Raw genomic sequence first — 21768 nt, 5'->3', positions numbered from 1 at the left:
CAGAAGGCAAGAACAGACAGACACCACGCTGTTCTTCCACGGTATTCGCGAGGCTGCCAAACAGGACTTAAATAAGGGAGAAACAAAAGCCCCACGCTGCTCTTTGCACAAGACCAGAGAGGAGAATGAAAGGTGAAGAAGAGAGGGAAGGCATTTGCTGCACATAAAGAAATTCCAGACCAAGGATACCGAGGGAGCCCCTTCTGCACTCCTGTTCTAAAGTAGGCCCAAGAGCATACTTGATCCTTGGGGTATTCTCCTAATACTGTCATGTGCATTAGAATACAAACTAAACAGCTGTGCTTATACTAAATAGCTATCATCAGTGAAAATCACAAGTATTCTTAGCCCTGGGAGCTGCCCAAGGCTCCTGTGTGTTGCACAATAAAGAAATTTCCTTCTAGTGCTTCTAAAACGTGCCGCCTTTCACTGAGCTCCTGAGCTCGCAGTGTTGGTACCAGCAGCACTTCACGGGAAGGAACAGGTTAACAGGATGCCATAGAGCGATCCCAAATGCAACTTTAAAAATCAAACTAGTATAAGGGGAATCATTTGAAAAGTCATTGGTACTCTAAGGGTTCAAATATTCACAAGGGAGTCTCTGAAGGGGTCCAGAAGGAAAGGAGAAAACCACCAAAGGATTTCCTCCTCCTATAACATTTCTCCTTGCTTCAAAATAAACGTGATGTCCCTTCCTCAGAGGCTGCAATTATGCCTTATTTCTTCAGGAATTGTGAAGGGGGGTGAGGCAGTTTCATCCAAAAGCACAGTCACGAAATTTAGTCACGAAATTTACCGGTGGGAAACCCTGATGTTGTACAAAAGCAAAGCAGAAACGCAGTGCTGCAGACTTCCATAAACATATCTGGAATCATGTATACGCTTCACTCTTTAACAATCCTCCATCTAGCAATAATCACTTTCACTGAAGCTGCATATCCATTCCTACTAGCTTATTACCTAGGCATGCAATATGCACAGCACTTTTCAATATTTAGGACAAAAAAGACACACTCCTCATCTCTCAATTCTAGGGCAAAAAGCAGGTGGACAAAGGAACTATTTCTATGCAAATCAACTCGTGTAAGCATAGGAAACACAGGACTAGAAGATAAAAGACTTTAAATGGGGTCTCAACATTTGCTTCCAGCCTTTGTGGACACAGGAAGATTCCCTACAAATATGAAATGGAAATTAAAACCTGGGAAATCATTTTTTCTATTTTTCTGCTCAGACCAGTCAACTATGTCTTATTAGTAAGGAAATAAATGTCTCTTTAAGAACAAAACGTCACAAAGCCCTGGAAGAATGTCTTTATTCTGCAGCATCAAATCTAACTTTTAGGAGACGATCCAAAATCCACTGAAGAGGTATTCTGGCAGCACTTACCTCCTGTCCCGTAGCTACATCCATTGCTGTGTAAACTGTACCTGAGGCTCTAAACAAAAGGGAGAAAAAAATGAAAAAAAAAAAAAAAAGCTTATTAGCATCTCATAGCAAGACAGAGCTTAATACACTCCTCTTCCCCCTCTTCTCTGCTCTCATTCCCATTTCTTGCCATGCAATAATTCCAGTGGTAAATGTACTCTGAAATACTTCTTAGCCAACTTCACTGTTGGAGCAGAAGCCAGAGAATTTATGGGGAACAAAGCTCCTGGTACAGGACGGTATGGTCATCCACAGCCTTGCTGCAATGTAGCACAGGCTGCAGGACTGGGAGCTGATCCCAGCTAAACTGGCATGACTGCACTGCCCTGGCTTGCAGACTGCCCAGCGGGATTACAGAGCAGACAGGATCAGCTGAAGTAAACAAATGTGGCATTTGTAGTGAAGGAAACGGGAGTTTGAGCCTCAGCACAAGTGTCTCTCAATGATTTGCCTCTCCCCCAACTCCTACTTACCCTCCGCCCTGCTGAGAATACCCCAAACCAGCATCGAGGAGAGTTAACTCAGGAGGCAAATCTGTGATTTGAAGATTGTCTCACATGCTGAAAATAAGCAGCTCCTTCCCTGCCTACAGCTATATTTAGCATCCCGATCATCTAATGACATATTTTCTTATTTTAAAACACAATTGCACAAAATAACCCAGTCGCCGTGACTCAAAACTTTGCTGGGAAGGGGAGAAGAGCTGGGGTGGGGGTGGTGGAATAAAAAAAGTCCTCATCAGCTTTTCCAGCAAACTAACTTAGCCCAGTTTCAATGATTCCTTCCATAAGGAAAGGTACAGGACAGAAACGAAGCATGTACCAACCCTTGCCCAATCTTCTCAAAGCGTGTGTACTTCTTTTTTGGATCACCGACGCTCACGATACTTCCTACAACAAACAAAAAGAAAAGAAAAAGATTTTAGAAGTACTTTTTCACACAACTACACCATTACAATTTCTGGCAGGAAAAAAAATATTTACTGTCTTTTCATACCAGCACAAATCTTGCCATTATTTACCTGATGACTGGGCTGGCCTGGGCAGTGCCCAGCTCCTCTATTAGGAGCCCAAAAACTAGGGAAGGGGCAGCAGCTTTCAGCAGCAGTTGCCACGCGGCTGCAGCCCTGGTTTTAGAGAGCACCCTGAGGCAATCTCAGCTCATTTTCCCTGACGTGTCTGTTCAGCTGAAACAAAGTCTACTACTGCATCCCTCTGAGGAAAAGCACTTTGCTCAGGGCTCTGCGAGGTGGTGAGGGGCTGCTCGGGCTCGAGGTGGGTTTGGTAGCCATGAAGAACACAACCCAAAGTTTTCTGGACAAGAGGAGGGAGCTCCGAGCAGGAAAATCATGAAAAAAAATCATGAATCATGAAAATCATGTGGACCTCACAGCTCCCTGAAGACACTGACTGACCTCCACAATGCCCCCACAGCTGGAGAATCACACCCTCTAGGCTGAGGAAATCAGCACAGAGCTCAGCTGGGTGCAAGTCTCCCCTGTAACGGCACCGGGGTGGCTAACAGGATCAAGGGATGCAGACCTGCCTCCGAGGCGGTGTTTGCAAGTTGCTCCAGCAGCCAACACGCGGTGCTGCTTTCACCGGGGTCTAGGCCTGAGCCTGAGCCTAAACAGATGCACATTGGCAAGGAAACTGCTCGTGGTCATTTCGCCAAGAAATCCAGTAGCAAGCAGAGTAAGAGCAGGCTATTTTCAGCCACCGGTGGCCAGCAGCCAAGCCCACAAGGTTCAGGGCAGACAGAGGTAAGAGAGGGGAATATGGTTCGTGTTTGGGGAGGAGGGTGGGAAGAAAAATCCGACTCCGTGCACCCCACTGCACAATTGCTGAAGCAATGCTATCTGCCCTAAGGACAAACATTTCTGGACAAATATTCGTAAACTTTCCCTGGAAGCCTAACGCAGGCTGCAGGTTGTGACTGCAAGAGGTAAATGTTTGCACAAGGCAGTCACAAGAGGCAGCTGTCGGTCGTGCCCTGTTTAATCCTCTCAGTTTGTAAAAAGGGGGTAATGTTTCCTACCTCCCAAAAAGCCAGGCGAAGATTCATTAATGTTTGCACTAATGCGGTATTGTTGCTAAAAGGTAGGGATTACAGAAGTGAACGTATTTGCATTAAAATAGTTCCTTTTCCCTGCCACAGTCCCTGCTTGCCCTACCTGGTCACAAAATGGCTCAAACCATTAACGGTATAAAGGTACCAATAAATCAGCTAGTGAGGGAAGTTGCTGTTTTGAAACAGTGAGTCTTGAAAGTGCAGGCTTTCAGATAGCAACCATTTTTAGTTTGCATGCCATCTATTCAATTTAGGATTTTCTTCGTAGGAACGAGGCACCCACGTGCCATTTTATTTTTTTAAGTTATACCCTCAGATACAATTTCCCTTGACCCAGGTATTCGTCTTTGCTTCATAAAATAATGACCTTTAGGAGGTAAACTCTCAACAGAGGAGAGTAATCTGACCTTAGGGGTGCTATCACCATTTACATAAACTGATGAGCAAGGCATATATTTAATTAACACGGGATTAACAGATCAAAGAATGAGAAATGCTCTACTCTGATAAAAGCTGGCCCATGCTGAGGAGAGCAATCAATTGCCCAGAAGAACTTGTTCAGCTGTCAAATACTATCACAACATATCCCAGTAATGCCAGGCAGTTGAGGAACACTTTAAATAAAATCCATGAACTGAAGGTCAGGACTGTTGAAGAAACTAGGACACAACAGAAAGACAAGGTAAGCCTTGAATTTTTCTCAGAAACACCCACTACTTTGAGTTATTTACTAGGTACCCACACAACGTCAGGGCACTTAAAAATAACCAAGTCATTTAATGTCACGATATCATGGACGGTGAACTTGGGGTTGCATTAATTTTCTCTCCATCTTTTAGCCACAGTAAGAAGCTCTGCACACCTTAGGTCTAACATTGCAATAAAACCATCCACGCTCCAGAGCTATGGAATATCAAGAGGTGGAACAGTCCCAGACTTCGTGGTTAAGGAGATGTTCCATATTCAGGGCTCGTTTTAGAGTCTGAGGATCTGTAACTCCCAGGGCACTTCAGCTGACAGCATAGGTGCTCAGCTTACATTTATTCTCCCCACACCCATATATCTGCCCCCGATTTTGGGGCACAGTCACAGGGCAAAGTCTTCAGTAAGGGATCTCAAAATGGCAACGTCAAAACACCTCAACTTATTAAAGTTCTAAGATATCATTACAGCAAGACCTCGGATTTCAGGAAAAAAAAAATTAAAAGGACATACTTAATTTTTCCAGGATCTCCTCATCTGACATTTTTGGCTTTTTCTTTTGCTTCTCTGTGTTCCTGACCAGCAAGTCAGGTGCCGTTGTGCTGTTTTCCGAGGGAGAAGGAATAGGAGAGGTAGCCGCATCTCTGGTAGGAGGAGGAAGAGGGTCTATCACAGAGCGGGTGTATATCTAATTTTGTTGAATAAAAATATGCATATTAAAACAAAGCAGATCATCATCACTTAAAAGCAATTCCATCCATCTTTTTTTTCTTTTTCCTTCATTTCTAAACCTACAGTGCTAACAGCTAACTCCAAGACCTGACCGTGACTGCAGCAGGGGTGCTGAAGGAGATATTACTACTCACGGATTTTGTGTGTTCAGGTCGTGGAGCTATCACAGGGGGTGGAGCTGCATCATCTTCATCATCCTCGTCTTCAGACACTGAGGGCACTGCAGGGGTCTCAGACACGGCTTTCACATTCTGCATGTGGTTACACAAATAGCAAAAATAAAAACCCGGTTGCTTGGCATAAACAAATCACAAATGTTGAGTTAAGCTCCTAACAGAGAGTGCCTTGAAGCAAGCACAGAAAAATAATAATCAGAACGGGTTAGAAAGTTACAGTATCTTAAAAATCCAAACCCCAAAGGTCCTGAGCCTGCGTTGGAAATATTTAGATGTCCAGTTCAACAACTGTTCAGACAGAGCTGTCATCTGCTTGTCTGATCCCCATCCTCCTCCCTGGGACTTAAGACCCCCCCCGGGCTCTCACATTGCCTTCCTGACACCCACACGACAAACCCAGCAACTCTGGGCTGCTGTGAGGACAACATCTGAGTTTGGATGTAGCTGTCCCAATTTATATTGCCTCTTCTTTATTTTTTCCCTTGCTGCTTGCTCCAAACCCTTATCATGCAGATCAGAGATTTCAGACTCGAGTGATTTAATTTACATCAAAATTTAAATGTTTTCACTAAAAGTTGGGAGGTCAAGTTGACATCAGCTTTGGTATTAAGACTCAGAACCAAGTAATGAGATATTTTGGAAGCAGAATCTGATAAAATCTTTCAAAATCCCTTTGAAAACTACACTCTAAAGGAAAATATTATGTAAAATAGGAATGATGAATTTTTATAAAAAGTTTTGTAAGTGATTAAGAAAAGAATTATCTGGATTTTTTTTTTGCAACACCGTTACTGGAACTCAAAGCTACTCATAACATTTAAAATTTGACTCTGGATTCGAAGTTCATGGCATCCTTCACACTATAAACATTTCAAAATAAACTTGGCAAGCCCCTCAACCCACTAGACCAGTTCTGCTTGTACTCCTGCTTCCAGTTTGTTTACCATCAGTTCCCTAAAAGTGGCAGCAGAAAAAGACTTCTTAAAGTACTGCAATAAAGCTCTCTGAAATAAGGCGGGGGAAAAGGTAAAGTTTCACTGCATATTTTTGAAGTCATCAGCATCCTGACATCTATTTGTTAAAGCTTAGTCTATTAAAAAGAACTACAAAGAAAAAAAAAGTCTACTTACTGGTAATTTCACAAATCTCTCTAAAATTAAAGGTTACCCAGCATCTTTCAAAAAACACCAGTCTACTGAGGTAGCTCGATGACTACTGCTTTTTCCAGGATTTATTTTAATATCTAACTGTCTCAGATATTCTAGGCTCCTGAAGACTGATGCACAACGAGATGTGACAATGAACGACAAAAAAACGTTTTCCTTTTCTTTTAGCAGAATCCAAAACGGTCAGATAGGAAAACGCCGCCTCCAGAAGCGAGCAATACGTGCCAGCTCCCGACAACGTCATAGCAGTGAGAAAGTAAGAGATGAGGGAATTGGGGGGTTTTATGAATCACCTAAAATAGAAAGTTTTGTTTATTCTCTCTCTCTCTCAGACATACACAAACATTACAGAGCTTTTCAGCTCTGTCTCCTAGCAAAGTCAACAGGAGCGGTGCCTGTCCTGGTGGGGACAGAGTAAAGGTCAAGCAGAGAGAACATTTGATTTCCTTTTCTGCTGAGATTAGGTTTGTTAATCAACAGTGCTTCAATCAAACCTCGCAGGTTAGTAATTAAACTGTGCCAGATCACAGATGTTTATAGAGCCATATAAAACCTGAAAACAAAGTGGTTATGATTTTCTAGATCACCACACCCCAAAGAAACAGATCAAGAAACAGATCATTTTCTGTAAAAATAACATTATTTCCAGTCTTTAATTCACTAATTTCTATTTACTATTTCACTAGTAAAGCCTCTTAATTTCTACTTGACTCTCCCGCTGTTGATGAAAAAATGTGCAAGCAGCATGCCCTTTGAGGATAATTTACCTGTTTTTATGAATGTTCTCTCCATATAGATACATATAGTTCAGATTTTAAGATGATTTTAAAACACTAAGCAAAATAAAAGTTCATGTGTAGCTAAGAATATTCTATGCAAGTTTTCAAATCTCATGCAAGGGATGATACGAAGGCTTACCAGTGTATTTGACGAATTGTAATCCTCCGCCAATTTATCTGAAAGAGAGACATACTAATGCAGTTATAAACGAACTGTAAATGCAGCAGCACTGGGGAGAGGAAAAAGGGAAAAGCTCCTTTTGGAAGGGGCAGGAAAAATGGCTCCTCCCAAGTCCAGGCATCATCTTGCATAATTTGAAGCACTTTGGAAAGGGCAACTGCCATAGATTTTTTTTTTTTTATTTTTTTTTAACAGAGAACAGAAAAAGAAGTAGATATTCCTCTTGGGGAATATCTCTTTCTCCATGATCTACACAGGCAGTGGATGTAACTAGACTCCTAACCCCAGGTGAAAAAAAAAAAAAAAAAACACAACAGAATTTGACAGAACAAACTTAACAAGCCAGCCCGACACTCAGGTAAGATGCAGACAACAGACAAGGGAAGGAATTTTTCATTTGGGCAGAAATCTGATCTTCTCCTTTCCAGGCAGAGACTAAACTCCATGGCCACTTTTTTTTTTGTTTGTGTTTTTTTTTTTAAACCTAAAATTCCACAAGCATCCATTGTGCCTCTGCCCAGTGTTAAGAAGATGCTGGGATCAAACCCACAGGCAATCCTTCCACATGATGCCCAAGCTGCAAGGTGCTCTCCAAACATCCTAAAAAAAATAGGCTGCCCAGGGAAGTGGTTGAGTCACCATCCCTGGAGTCCTTTAAGAGACGTTTAGATGTTGAGCTTAGTGATATGATTTAGTGGAGGACTTGTTAGTATTAGGTAAGAGGTTGGACTGGGTGATCTTGGAGGTCTCTTCCAACCTAGACGATTCTGTGATTCTGTGATCCTGTGATCCTGAGAAAAAAAATCAGGCCCCAAGAGAGGCATCATTTTCTATCAAAAGAAAAGGGCGTGAGGCATGGTGACCCTTTGGGACTGAAGGATCAGTGCTGTAACCCAGGCGGACACAGGGTTTTCCTGCAAGGTTACAACAGCAGTGGAGGAAAGCTTGTGTTCAAGCTGACAAGAAACAAGGGCCTCTTAGGAAGCTCCTTCTGTTAGGACTTGTCATTAAATGCCTCCAGATTCCTCCTGCACTCACAGCACATTTGAAAAAGGATGTCTCAAGTCTCTTATGACCACCCTATCCCTCATTCCTTATCTTGGGATATGGCAATGAGAATCCTGGCTTGCAGCATCTCTCAGGAGGACTAGCCCAGAAACCAGATTAACTATTTAAAATCCATTTAAGAGAACAGGCAGCTATTTTCCAAGGTTTCCACCATTTTGGGGTTGTTCTCCTAGAGAGACCTTTAAGCTGGATCTCATTCAGTGTCCCTGCACGCACAGGCACTTTTGTGGAGGAAGTAAAGTGCAAAGGAACTCCCCAGACCAAGCTCACACTTGAAAAAAGTGTGAAAAAAGCAGAAAAGGGAGTAGGGGTTACAAACTTCTCTAGACAAGTGCAGGGGCCTCAAATCCCTGCTGCAGGAAGCTGGAATTTCCCTGAGCAACACCTGGGAATGAATAACGTCATCCATCCATGTGCAAAAACCATTTTCAGTGGACTTGGAGAATCTGCTGTGCTAAATCACCAGCTGAGGCACTAGCCTGACACCTGCGAGAGGTTCAGAGCCAGCCACCAAAACGTCCCGCAATAGCAAGCAAGGACCCCACGAATCCACTGGTGGGCTTCTTGTTTGGCTATCCACGCACATATGTGGCAGAATTGTGCTTTTATCCCTGCCTGGAGTCTTCCTAAGTACTACCTGTTCTGGTGACATGGCACTATCCCCTTTAAAGAACCAAAGCAGGGCTTAAGGTTTAGAAAGGGAAGGAGTTAGAATTAATTGAAAGGGAAAAGGAGTGACGGCCGCAGGAATTCTCCAGTAGGCAGGTAATCCATACAAAGAAGGCACAAAACCTCGGCAGCTAGGATGTATAGAAGGAACCAGCCAGCAGTTATCAAGCACCTAGCAGCTGAGCGGTATTCCTCAATCACAGCACACAGGAGAGGAGAAACTCGCACCCCAAGCACCCATGAAGCAACATCCACAGCCAGCCAAAAACTGAAGTTCCTACAGAGTTTAGCTGCCTGTTTTCTGCAGGGATTTTCATCCAGGGAATCCAGCGCCAACACTCCAGGTTCTGCCTTCCAGATGCGGGCTGTAAACCACTACTTGGTTTGGGATTCACCCTGTTCACTGACCTCCTCTTTTACAGCTCAGCTGGGCATCAGCATTAACAGAACAGCATTTTAAAGGGAGACGAGTTCTTGGGCAGCCGGAGAATTTCACTCACATTTTCCATGAAAAGACAGACCTATTTGTTGATTAAACAAAAAGAAATCCCCCTATACAGTGACTAACGGAAAGCTGGACAAAGCAGCCATGTAAGATGATCGCCACGTACCTGTGAAACTCATGTACTTCTGGCTGCTAGAGGTCTTCTTGGAGTTGTAAAACTCCAGCACGTCCAGCACCGCCTGGGGGTTCTTCTTCTGCTCCAGCTTGGTGATGTTGGAAGTCTGCAGTAAGCGCGCCCACTGCTCCGGCATTCCCTGTGGGGACAGGCACCTCGTTAGCCCACCGGCAGCCTACCGTGCTTCACAGCACACGTACCTGCTGCAGCACTTCTGTCACCCTCTTCCTGGGGTTACTCGATACTGAAAAGGAAATGGGGAGGAAAGAAGAGAGAAGAGGAAGAGAAACAGCAGGTTTCAAAAAGACAGAAAGGAGCAGACCCAATGGTGCAGCTCAGGTGGAGCCTCAAGCAAGAAAATCTTTATGCACAAATATATACATATTTACACGCATCCAAGAAAGACTACAGAAGTAATGTACAGTGTAAAGCATCTCGTACAGTGGACAAGCAAAATTCATTTGGGCCTTCGTTTAGCGCTAGCATTCTTTGGTAATAGAGGTTTGGTGTATGTTGTAACCAGAACTGGGACAGCACAGGTGTTAACCTGGCATACAGAGCTCATAATTTCATTACAGGGACATCATTTCAACCAGAAAATAAATACATTTGGAGTACAGCCTGGCTTGGGACTTTCAGCAGCAGCAAGAACAAGTGTTTGTGTCAACACAGGGGTAAGTGACGGGGTCCTCTACCAATAAAGTTACCCTCGCTGTTCTAAAGGGTTGCTGGATACACCGCCCCGAGGTGATGCCTCACTGGCACATCCAGGTTAACTCGGGCAAGTCTGGAAGCTGACGTGCAAAACACAACTGTAGACACAATTCAGTCTAGGAGAGCAAAATGCCTTCAAAATATATCTATATTACACACAGCCAAAATAGCTTGCCTGTGAACAACTGCCTCTGCTAATAAGTCCTATCTTGCAATCAAATTAAGAAGAGCGTGATGAAATACAGCTCTGTCTTCCATCTATTTTGCATGTCAATAAAAAAAAAAAAAGGCATAAAAGTTTCTGCCATTTAGCCTTAGGACAACACATGCACGCGCTGGCACAAACAGGTATGCACAGTTGTGTGTGTCCTAAAGGGGAGCTCTCAGAGCTCCATTTGGAGGACACAGACTATGCTGTAGACCTAATCCAGCTCCAGAAGAGGAAGAGGAGGGGAAGGGAGGAGAGATATACCATATTTCGCTGTCCGCATCCGCCAAAAAACAGGAAAGGCAAAGTCTGCTGGCAGGCTGGACTCCTGGGATGTGCCAAGCTTGACAAGCAGTCTCTCAGCAGGGATTAGTGGGCTGCCTCTACAGATGTAGATCAAACTCGATGATGGTAATAGCCTTTCCAGCATTACCGTATAAAAGATTAATAGGTCCTGGCTCCTCCCAGCAATAAGCCAAACCGCACAGCTCTCTTTTCCTCCAAATCACTTACCGTGAATTCTCCCGTGACTGCATCAAACCCCACGTGAATTGTGTGTTCAAAGTCGGAAGGGAGGGAGATCTCTGGCCGTTCTTTCTCTTTCTTTTTATTGGCTGGAAGAGACAGCAACAAAAACAATCCATCAATCCATCAAGAATTATGATCTCCCCGACAGCTTCTCATTTACCTACACAACCACCCCCGGCTTTTGCTAGTCACTGGATTTCGATCTGAGGCAGAACAGCAAGTTACAAAACTTTGTTAACTCAATACAGAACAGTTATATTCAGGGACAATAACAATCAGAGTCCTATAACACAGGACAAGCATATAATGTATCCAAAATATCAGTTTTTGTTAAGTATCAGCCAGCAGTTCTAGACTCAATAGCACAAGAGCTATTTACCGAAAATATCCAGGCAGACTTTGGTATGTCAGAGTCAAAAGCACAAAGGCAGTAACTGGGAGCCACGCAGTTCTGGACATTTTATTATTTTTTTTAATTCTTCGTTTTTAAGCAAAATATGAAAAGATTATTAAAAAAAAAGTGCTGGCTAAACTTACTCACCTTTCATATTACAGACAAAATATTGCTTCTCTCTTCCTACGGCCCCAAAACAGAGTCCGTGAAGAAAACCAAATATGACGTGCTTCCACTACACAGCCTTATACAAGCAAAACTATTTCTGTTTTCCTGCTCACAAACCGAACTAAATGTGGTTTCAATAACGAGGTTTGAACACACAGCAGGGAGAGGGCAGAATCTGGCAGGTGAGGAGCAGAACTCATAAAGAAGCAGGAAAGGAAATAAAGCAGATGCACCCCACGAATATTAAAGTTAGATCTTCAAACAAGATTATTATGTCTCGAATTAAGTTTATCCATATTCATGACATATTAAAGACGCCACCTTCCTTTTTAATATTTACTGGGCTCAAGAAATGGAGATCAGTTTAAGGAAGAACCCCAGATTTGCCGCTGTTTGCAGTATAAAGTAAGTAAAGCCAGGAGAAGGTGACTGAAGCACTTGTGTTTCCCAGCTGTTATCTGTTGGATCTGAAGCCAGACAGAATTTGTTTCGTGGCTGACGTTCCCCAGTGCGCTTTTGGCAGTATGAACACCAAACCTCAGGCATTTCAGGAGCCTGGGAGGCTGATGCTCAATGCTGCAATTATTTAAGACGCTGCTGGAGAAGAGCTGTGCGGAGATGGTCAGCACTTCCCTCAAAGGACCAAATCCTGTTTTCTCCAGCGCTCTGGCACCATTACAGAGCGTCATTACAGAGTTAGTGTAGCACAGAGCAATTCTGGAGAAAGAAAAGGATCAAACGCTCAGCTGGGGACACGCAGAAGGAACAGATTGGTTTCGATCCCCCTTTCAAACAAAGGGGATAGGGGAAGCTGAATCACAAAAGAGCAACAGACTTGCCAAGGGGAAGGAGGAGAGAAAGCTGAATTGCTGGAGGAGCCATCGGAGACGGGAGCTAGGAGCCAGAAGCAGCTGCTGGCTAGCAGATGGCACGTACCTGCAGCACAGAGGCCTGCCAAGGAAGGACCGAGCAGCTGCATCCAGCAGGTATATGGAAAACGCTGCACGCGAGAGGAAAAGGGATGCAGAGAGAACCAGCAGAAGCACAGTATTGTATAGTCCTGTCTACAGGATTAGTCCCTTGCCCCAAGCCAAAGAGCAAGGTGACAGCTCCAGCCCAGCAGCGTGCAACATAGGTGAGGGGGAAGAGGGCAGCTGTATTAGCACCACATTGCCCGGGACAACTGCCACATCTCCCCATAGATTGCAGCATAATCCCTTAAAAAATATAAAATGACTAAAGGGCATGTACTTGCAATCCAGAAGTCAACACACTTAAGTGTCTCGGTTTCGGCATTTGGACCTCCTGAGCACCCCAACGTACCTCCAAATCCCAACGAAACCCATTCAGCCAGCAAACTGAGGTGAGTGCTGACCCCAAACTTACTCAGAGCAGGAGACTACAGCCCAAACTCTTGCTAAAATCACCTTGCCTCAGCTATAACATTACAGTGGGTGAAACCATAATTCCTCTGTGTACTTTTTGGGATATGCCTGGGTGCCACATTCAAGGTTTTACGGTGCCCAGACTGAACTAGAGCATCATGTGAACATGAACTCGTGTGAATCCCCCAGGATTCTCAGGAGACAATAAACTTCAGAAGCTTTTGATCCAAAATCTAACAGATCTAGAAGCCTAGATGTATTCAGACATTAACAACATAATTGCTTTTTGGAGCAGATATTTATGCCATGGAGGTATGAGCTAAAAAGAACTAAAGAGACGGGCACTCCCCATCTTACTAAACACTTAATCCCCTCGACAGTGATTATATTATCCCTGCAGTGAGTCAAAAAGCCCTGAAGATTCTTAACTAAAATAAAAGAGAACTTGTATCTGCTTAGGAAGGCCTACCTACCACCGAGTGCTTTATCCCCCGCCACATCTTACCATCTTCTCAGTCAAAACCTCAAACATCTGATGCTGTTACAAGAGCTGCCCATGGCGTTTCATCACGATGCTCTGGCAACTTGAGCTGCACCCAGAAAGCGCGATACGCCACAGCAAAGCCCACGAGCCCATCCTGGAGCACGCTGAGATGAGAAAAGTATCCTTCAGCAGCAGGGAAGTGCTGCCCCGTCTCAGAGGCAGGATGCCACACATCCGCAGCAGAGCAATCACCACGGAAGGGGCTCCCAGGCGCTGCGCCGTGTTACCTCGTGGTTAACATCCTGCCTCCGTGTGAATCAGCAGCTGAGCTCAGCAAACCTCAGGGGAGCAAAATGTGCCACATGCGAGCCAAAGCCCGGTTTCTCCCCCCAAGTAGGTCACGGATGAGTCCCGAACCCAAGAAGGCTCGCACGCTCACGACTCCAGCTGAAAGCAAGAAATCATGGGAGCTCTGCATCCAGGCGGAGAGGACCCCCTGGTATTACAGCCAACTTGCTTTTTAAATGCCAGATTTGGGGGTTAGGCTGGGACAGAGGAAATCAGAACTACAAACAGCCCCCTACCTTCTGCAGGCAGAACATGATGCTTCGAAGCGGCCTAGCAAGGCGACATAGCTCAAGAGAAGTTCATAAGGGCCAGCATTTAAGCCCCATGGGTACTTTACACCACAATCTTGTTCATGCTCAGGTGTAGTGCGATGTAAAAGGTGCTTTCCAAACCTCCTCCAGTTACAGCTGCTCTTCTTCACTGAGCAACCTGTAGCAGATGCCCTCAAGATCTCTCCCCTCGTTGGCCTCCCCTTTGATCCAGGCCCACAAGCCCTCAGCGGGTCTGTCTGCTCCACTCCACATACTTGAGCTGAGCCTTCTCATTAAGCACCACCCCTTCCCCACCTTCCCTGCCCACAAATTATCGTAGTTTAAAGCCCCCTGCACAAGCCTGCTGGCAGAGATGTTCTTGCCTTGCTTTGCCAGGTAGGTGCCATCTCTCCCCAGCCACTGAAGAGGGTCCTGCAGGCACAGACACCAAAGCCCTGCTGGCAGCACCGCTTCAACGCTGTCGAGGTCCTACACAGGACTAAAAAAACTCCTATCATCAAGCCAGACCTCCAGTGCTGTCCCCTGTTGCAAGACCTACCACTTCTCCAAAAGGTCTGGCAGCATCACTTCAGCAGCTTTCTGGATAGAGTGTAAAAGCCCAAGGCCACATTCGCTGGTGAAATTAACTGCTGAGCGTTTCAGACCTTTGCAGGTTCTTTGCAACCCCACCAGAGGTCACGGACCCCCCAGAATCACAGTACTCTGTATAGAAACCAACTCTCCTTTTGGTCCAGCCAAGCCAACAAAGAGCACTCGATTCAGACGCAAGCCAAAGGCAGTGTCTGAACACCTGGGAATTTTACTAACAGTCAAGCAGCAGGAGGCCTTGGGAATTTACTTGTCGTCACGAGATTAGAAAAACATTCCTAAGATGAAAATCAACCAATCCAAACTGAAGGTGATGATGTTAAGGTTAGTTTTTGCTCGACAGGAATTAGAGGACAGAAGCAGCCACTCTAGTCTGGGCAGGTGTATTGCAACAGAAGGCTCTGCTGGGCTTGGCTAAACAAAAATCTCTCGTGTCTCGAAGCATCTGCCACGTTGGCCAATCTTCAGTAAAAACAGGCTTAAATCTTAATATCGGTGTCTGTTGCTTTACCTGAGCTGTTCACTTTTGCAGCTCTCCTTTAAAATCCCGTTCAAACTAGCATTTTACGCAGTATTTCTTTTAATCTTGCACATTTCAATCTATTTCTTTGCTTTCTGCAACTGTCAAGCCTAGAAGTATTTTTTAAAACACTCTTTTAAGCAAGCCAACACAAAAATCCTGCAGCTCTTTAGGACTACTACACATAACGGCAAGTTCTAACTGATAGCCTGCAAACTTCTAATATTGAATTCATGGGCTGCAGAATCTAAACCTCCATGTCTGCAAAACGATCCAAGCTCTCCCAGAACCTACATCTCTGTTATTTGACTTAACGGAAGCATCACTCCAATCAGCCGTTTTGCTAAAACAGAAGTTAAAAAGGTAGCTTCCCTCCTGAAGGCCAGGAATCTGCAGATATTTAAACTTTAGTTATCCAGTGTCTGGATACTGCTGCAACACAGACAGTACAAGAAGCTGATTTAGAAAGAGGAACTCCAAAAAATAGGTCAGATATAAAAAGAAACCAGCAGATATTAGAAGAGAGATCTTTTCCTTACATTACTTCAAGATTCATGAGAGTTTTTAAATTATCCTGATCATTGAAAATTAGAATTTCATGTACAGTTCACTGCTCCTATTTCTATTTCCATCTGTTACAGTCTCTATAATGGCAGAAAATTCATTCCGTTCACAAGAAACGTGCAAGAATTTGCAGTGACAAATTATTCGTAACAGCAAATAGACAATGCTTGGCCCAAACTCTAGAATAAATGAGAAGTTACACCTTCGACTGTAAGCTTTTCACAGCAGACCGTGCAGTAACATACGACAGGCCTGGCAGGAGACGATCGTTAGTCATGCTTGACTCAAATTATTTGCTGTTTAAAATAACAAACAAGCAAAAAAACTTCCGCTTCGCCACCAAAGGAACTGCCAGTTCCAGCTTTGACTGACCAACTTGTAACTGGTACCAATGTTTCTATGATTTTCAAGATCGTTAAGGACAAGTCAGGGTGGGAGGAGGCAGAGTTAGTGCCACCTTTCAGGATGCTAGTCTCATAATTTAAGAGAAAAAAAAAAAAAAAGATTAAGAATGGATTAATTGTGGCAGGATTAATCATTAAGAAATCAGATCTACAGCCAGCATTTTATGTACCCCAAAATGACCAAGGTGGCAGTGCAAGAAACAAGCATAAACTATCTTCTAAACCATTGTTAAGCACTAGGCTTTTAACTAAGGTCTGCAAAAAAAAAACAGGTTTATAAAAAAAGACAAAATACTGTACTTTTATCTCCCGGTAAAATAGATCGGTAAAATCGGTCCCTCTTTTTCTTTTCCTCTGGGTTGGGAGGCAAAGGTTTTGAGCCATGGTTTAAAGTCCCAGCGTCTTTGCTTCCCGATCCAATCATGGTGCTGGTGTTTCTCATCGGAGGAGCAGGCGGTTTGTCTTCTGCTTCAACTCCATTGTTGGACATCTTCAGGCGTAGAGGCTGTCACTAGGAAAAGGAGAAAGACAAGAAAGAAGAAGTGGGCTTTTTGTTTGCAAACTAGGATCACATTTTATCAAAAAAGAAAAAAAAAAGGTATTTTCAACCAAAGCTGAAACCTTACAACAACACAAACCTAATGTCAGCACAACGAATTCTACTCAAGCTCCAAATTATTTCTGTTAACAAGACTATATTCAAGTGTTCCAGTTATTACCATAAAAAGCTTCTTTCAGGACACAGCCAACCCCACGGAGCAGAAGTATGGGGTGAGGGTGGGGAAGAAGAGCATTAAATAAAGGTAGCAAAGAGCAGCGATACTTGAGAGAAGCCAACCAGTTGCCGAGCTAAGACCTCTCTGATCCATACTAATTCCACCAAAATCTACGTCAACGGGTTTGCATCAGCCCCCAGCACAGGCAGTAACACGATGCGGAGAGATTGACGTCTGCAGTCGAAGCGCTTTGATGCCGCCGCTCAGGCTCCATCGCTAAAAATCAGCTCAACCGCTCCAGAGGGAGATGGCCAGGAAGGAGCAGGAGGAGAAGCATCCTCGCCTTCTCCAACACAGCACTGGTCCCAAGCTGGCCCTGGCTTTTCTGCCACTTCAAGCACAATTCAAGCAGCCAGAAAGCTGACTGCATTTTGTTCTGTTGGAAGGGTCAAACAAAACTAGATCCTCGACATACACATTAATCCTTAAGTAAATAATCCCCGCTGTGCGGATTTAAAGACGGAAGCTTTCGAACTGGGTAATAGATTATTCGGCAACAACTAGCTTGTTCCACCCAAATGAGATCAGCATTACTTCAGACGCAGCCTGGCTGCAGTGGGATCCTTCTGGAAGCTGAAATTCGCTTGCATTGTGCTCTCAAAAGAAAGTTGGGAGTTAACCAAAGGACAAAACCCAAAGCAGAAACAATTTTGTTTGGGTGGAAAAGCAGCTCACCAGCTTTCTGAATCTCACATGCAATAAGGGAAGACGTTCGCTCAGGGAGAATTATGTGGTGGCAGAAAGTCAGAAGTGGTTTGTTCTCTGCAAGAGAGAAGTTGGGTTACAAAGCTGAAACCGCTGCCGGCTTCCAGGGAGCTGCTTTCCCACAGGATGGACTCGGAGGAACCGCACTGAAGTGGATTTTAATACCCTGGGTCCCACTTCAAACAGATCCCAAACCCACACCGGGGTCCTAAGCCCAGTGAGTCTTCAGTCTTCTCTGGTTAAGCTACTGACGTTCAGCCTAACTGGCGAGATTTGGCCCCAGGGCATGCTTTTCTCCAATTCCCCCTGCTGCATGGAGTCAAGAAAAGCAAATACTGACCACAGAAGGCACTCACGAGCAACAAGTTAGACCCTCCAGAAAGCAAGGTTGGTCTGCAAGATCCTTCTTCTTCGCATATTTGGTTCATGGTTTCTTTGCACGCGCTCTTAAACAGAAGGGCTGGCAGTGGCGCACAGACCACTTTGGAGAAGCCTTCAGACACAGAGGGCTTTTTAAGTTCGATCCTATCCCCGCCAAATTCCTATCTCAACCAAATTGGGCAATGGAATTTTAAATTACAGACTGGCATTTGGGGTATTCATTTTCACAGTGGGGCAGTTTTGGCATTTGGGAGGGCTGGGGTCGGGGAAATTTGCCGTGCATTTGTCTGGGCGTGCTCTGACACGTGCCCCGTGCATCTCCCATCGCTCATGCTTCAGCCTCATGCCATTCTCCAGCATAAAACTAAGCAGAAATAAGTGACAGGTGGACTGACAGCATGCAGCGGGCAAGGGACTGTTCTCCCCATCTAAGCACAGGAAAAAAAGTCTAAACTAAAACCCAACTGGGAAATTGGGCAGCCACAGAAGGATGGTAGACAGAACAGAACATAAGAGCAAGTGGCTCTAGGCTGGAGAAAAAGAAGTGCGAGGAGGAGGGAAAATCCCCAGATAACAGGCAGAAGTTGGTGCAGCACTGGGGGAAGGAAAAAGAGAACATATGAAAAAAAAAAAAAAAAAAGACCACGAAAACCTAAGCAAAACCTCAGGATGTCAAGCATCCTTCTTCCCAGCTCCACCAGCGCAAAACCCCAGGGACATCTGCTTTCAGTTTCTTTAGTATAAGTTTTTCAAAACCCCTCTGTCAGAAAGGACGGAGCACAAGTGATTTACTGTTTCACCGCAGGGCTGGAAACACTGGCAGTACAAGCTCTTGTTTACATTGCGTTATTCCCGGAATGAGAAACTAACTACCGAGAAGTTACATATTTTAACGGACAATACTTGTTTATACCTATTTGATAACTGCAGCTTTCACGTGGGCAAAGTCTACAGTACAGCCTCTCCTTCCTTCTCCATGGCTCGAGTCCCCAGAAGTCTCGTCATCAAAGCCTTACGTTATGTGTTATAAGAGGTATTTCAGCTGTTTGGAGATAGTGGGTGGGAGAAATCCTTCAAGCCACAAAATTAAGAGCCTGGCTCTACAGCAGTCATTCCTTGCAATGAGCAGTACTATCCTAGAGGGTTCCCAAAAACTTTTTTCCACAATGTATTTAAATGAAGGGGGGGGGGGGGGGGGGCGAGAATCTGCTTACATGAGTCCTCCCACTGTGATATGGAGATACAGTTTACCCCCAAAGACAGCTAGTCAGCTTTGTTATACTTTAAAATTTTGTGAACTTCAAAGTTTTTGGATAAAGCCCTGCCCTGACAGGATCCCACTCAGCTCTGCAGGGCCTTGCAGCACTGACGGAGCCTACTAAGATGGCAGCCATTTCCCTCACCATAGCCTAGTTGACTGTGCAAATTCTTTTCTCCCTAAAATAACCTCCTACCAACTCACACATAAGCGGCAGTCAAACAACTCCCCTCGTGTAAAGGCCCTGCTAAAATTCAGCAGGCGGCCTAGTTTTAGAGCAGCGGTGCTGACGTGAGTCACCCCGCGCCTCACGATCCATCATAGCAGGAATGCAAAGCGTCACCGGCTCGAGCTTCCTTCCTTCTTCACACCAGCGTGACCCTGCTATAATCCTTGAGAAATTCATGTTATATGGCTATAAAGGAACAATGGGAACAATTAAACAGCATGTGAACTTTTCAACTACAGGCAGATGCGGGAGTGCCCTGTAATGCAGACATGATTATAGTCTACTACATATTAAAATACCTGTAGTCAAACCAAACCACACAGACAGCACTAGGATTTCTGCAGCTATTCAGAAGTACTCAAAGTCAGAAGCCCCAATTGTTTCAGCACACAGTACTCAAGGAAATAAAAGTTACTACATACTGCAAACTAGGACTACCATGAGCCAAGTTATCATGGCCTTACGATCTCTCCGTCAGCTTCTGAAGCCCATTTGCTTACCCCAGCCTCGACAGAGCCAAACAGCAGAGCTGACAAACACCCTTTTCACATCTACGAAACACTTCTGCAGACGGGCTGAAGTGACAGACAACCACACACAAGGAGACAAGAGACTCAGGAAACCGCTCAGCACTTCAAGACGGGGCAAGCGGCGTTCCTGGAACAGAAGGCAACACCCAAGGTGCCAGCAGCGGCGTTCAGAAGTTCAGAGTACGCGCATGTGTGCAGATCTGATCAAGTCTGCTCATCAGCACGAAGTAGATAAACCTCCAAATCATATACTTTCTGCCTCTAGCTTGCCTGTAACCATAGGCCCAGGCTCCTCAGCTGTTCATGAAGCAGAGTGGGACCCCGATACATGTGGAGCCTTATGGCACTACCGCATGTAGTACACACAAAAGAAACACAAAATGAGAACAAAGATCCTTTATTTATGCCATTTTTCCCTCTGGTAAACCAGCTCACTTCAAACCTGGTGCTCCACGGTGAACTGCAAGTTTCTATCTAGTCAGTTGTGTTTTCTTTGCATTCCTTTAGCAAGACAGGCAAGTGACTGATTGCTAAAACAGAAAGTAATTAAAAAGTCACAGGAGCTGAAACCTACGCTACAGTAGATGCCATAAAGATAACTATGTCCAACGCATACTAATTGCTGGAGTCAACACAAAAACTCATAAAAGAGCCATCTATAATTCATGCAGTCTGGCAAGACAGTAGCTGTAAGTTACTCACTGCAACTTCCAGATGAATAAACTATATTAAACAAGAGAGGGGGAAGGGAGATGATCAGCAACTTTTTTTCCCCCCAACTCTGCCTACTACCAGAAGGAAATCTCACGTTTTTCTGAAATGCTGTTTTTTTGTTGTTGTGAGTGAGGAAAAAAAGTCTTGACCATAAAAAAAAGGTAAAAGACTACCTTTAATTGAGTTGATCCTAACCAGAGCAAGCATTTTACCTCTGCACCAACGTCCCTGTATCCTTTCTCTCCCTGGCTGGAGACTTCTTGTGCACACAGACAGTTAAAATCTCCTTCCTCCTTGCACTGTCACAGTCGAAAGGAGCAGGGGCCGGCCCCTGCTTTGTTCAAACACATTGCAAGCAGCAGAGATTCCCTCCCCGTGTGTCACGCTTTCACGCAAATCCCAGCAGAAAATTAACGGCACCGTTTACCAGCTGGGTTTCAACACAGGATGAAAAGACATTCATTCATATTTTTTTTTTTCTTTTTTACTTCACGTGGGATTAAGCTGCAGTCTCAGGCATAGTCTCGCATTGAAAGAAAGGCACCCCGAGCATGTTCCACCTGGAAAGGAGGCAGGACACGTGTCCACATCCTCCAGCAGACAGCGGATGGGATCTGGGACACACGCTGCCACAGAAACGGGCAGCAGCCAGACACACATCCCAGGGGAGGGCAGACTGATGGTCACATTTAGAGAAAAAAAAAAAAAAAACAGTAACTGGAGCATCTAGCTGACCCCCCACCAGTTACTGCACATCCGAGTGCTGTGCAAGTGCACCAATTAAACAAAAAGTCAAGGGCCATCAGTGCGTCAGCCCAGACCCAACATTTACATGTGAGTAATTCCTAAATAAGGAGAAAACCAGGTTTTAGCAAAGTTGTAATCAATAAAGAATTAGAAAACAACACTGCTTGCTCCTCTGTCTCTAGAATTCACCTGTTAGAGCCCTGCAGCTGCTGCCAGCACCCAAAGACGCTGATGAAAACACTAAATCAAATGAAGCAATA

At 44.6% G+C, this 21768-nt stretch overlaps 1 protein-coding gene and 1 long non-coding RNA gene across 16 annotated transcripts in view; one reads left to right on the top strand and one right to left on the bottom strand.

The window, feature by feature from the left end:
- Positions 1 to 21768, bottom strand: part of LOC308187921 (serine/threonine-protein kinase PAK 1) — a 115515-nt gene that overhangs the window by 60177 nt on the left and 33570 nt on the right. For 13 of the 15 annotated variants that reach the window (XR_013945010.1, XM_080576354.1, XM_080576342.1 and 10 more), the window contains 8 exons: positions 16469 to 16679; positions 11027 to 11127; positions 9583 to 9730; positions 7193 to 7230; positions 5067 to 5183; positions 4714 to 4888; positions 2255 to 2318; positions 1390 to 1438 (listed from right to left, as the gene is read on the bottom strand). Coding sequence is in view for 14 of the 15 variants with exons in the window: in XM_080576354.1 (XP_080432480.1) it covers positions 1390 to 1438; positions 2255 to 2318; positions 4714 to 4888; positions 5067 to 5183; positions 7193 to 7230; positions 9583 to 9730; positions 11027 to 11127; positions 16469 to 16658 (882 nt within the window). In the remaining variant the exon portion in view is untranslated. Of the gene's footprint in view, positions 1 to 1389; positions 1439 to 2254; positions 2319 to 4713; positions 4889 to 5066; positions 5184 to 7192; positions 7231 to 9582; positions 9731 to 11026; positions 11128 to 16468; positions 16680 to 18943; positions 19073 to 20017; positions 20406 to 21768 lie in introns of those variants that run through there. The other 2 variants (XM_080576355.1, XM_080576353.1) reach the window with 2 other exon arrangements.
- Positions 5190 to 8023, top strand: LOC308187927. Its single transcript, XR_013945012.1, has 2 exons — positions 5190 to 6775; positions 7430 to 8023. It is a non-coding gene; the product is annotated as an uncharacterized lncRNA (long non-coding RNA).

The sequence above is a fragment of the Anser brachyrhynchus genome (genome assembly GCF_964034855.1).
Source record: "Anser brachyrhynchus genome assembly, chromosome: 1".
Classification (NCBI taxonomy): Eukaryota; Metazoa; Chordata; class Aves; order Anseriformes; family Anatidae; genus Anser; species Anser brachyrhynchus.
Note: the sequence above shows the minus strand (reverse complement) of the source record. Positions and strands in the feature narration are given on the sequence as shown.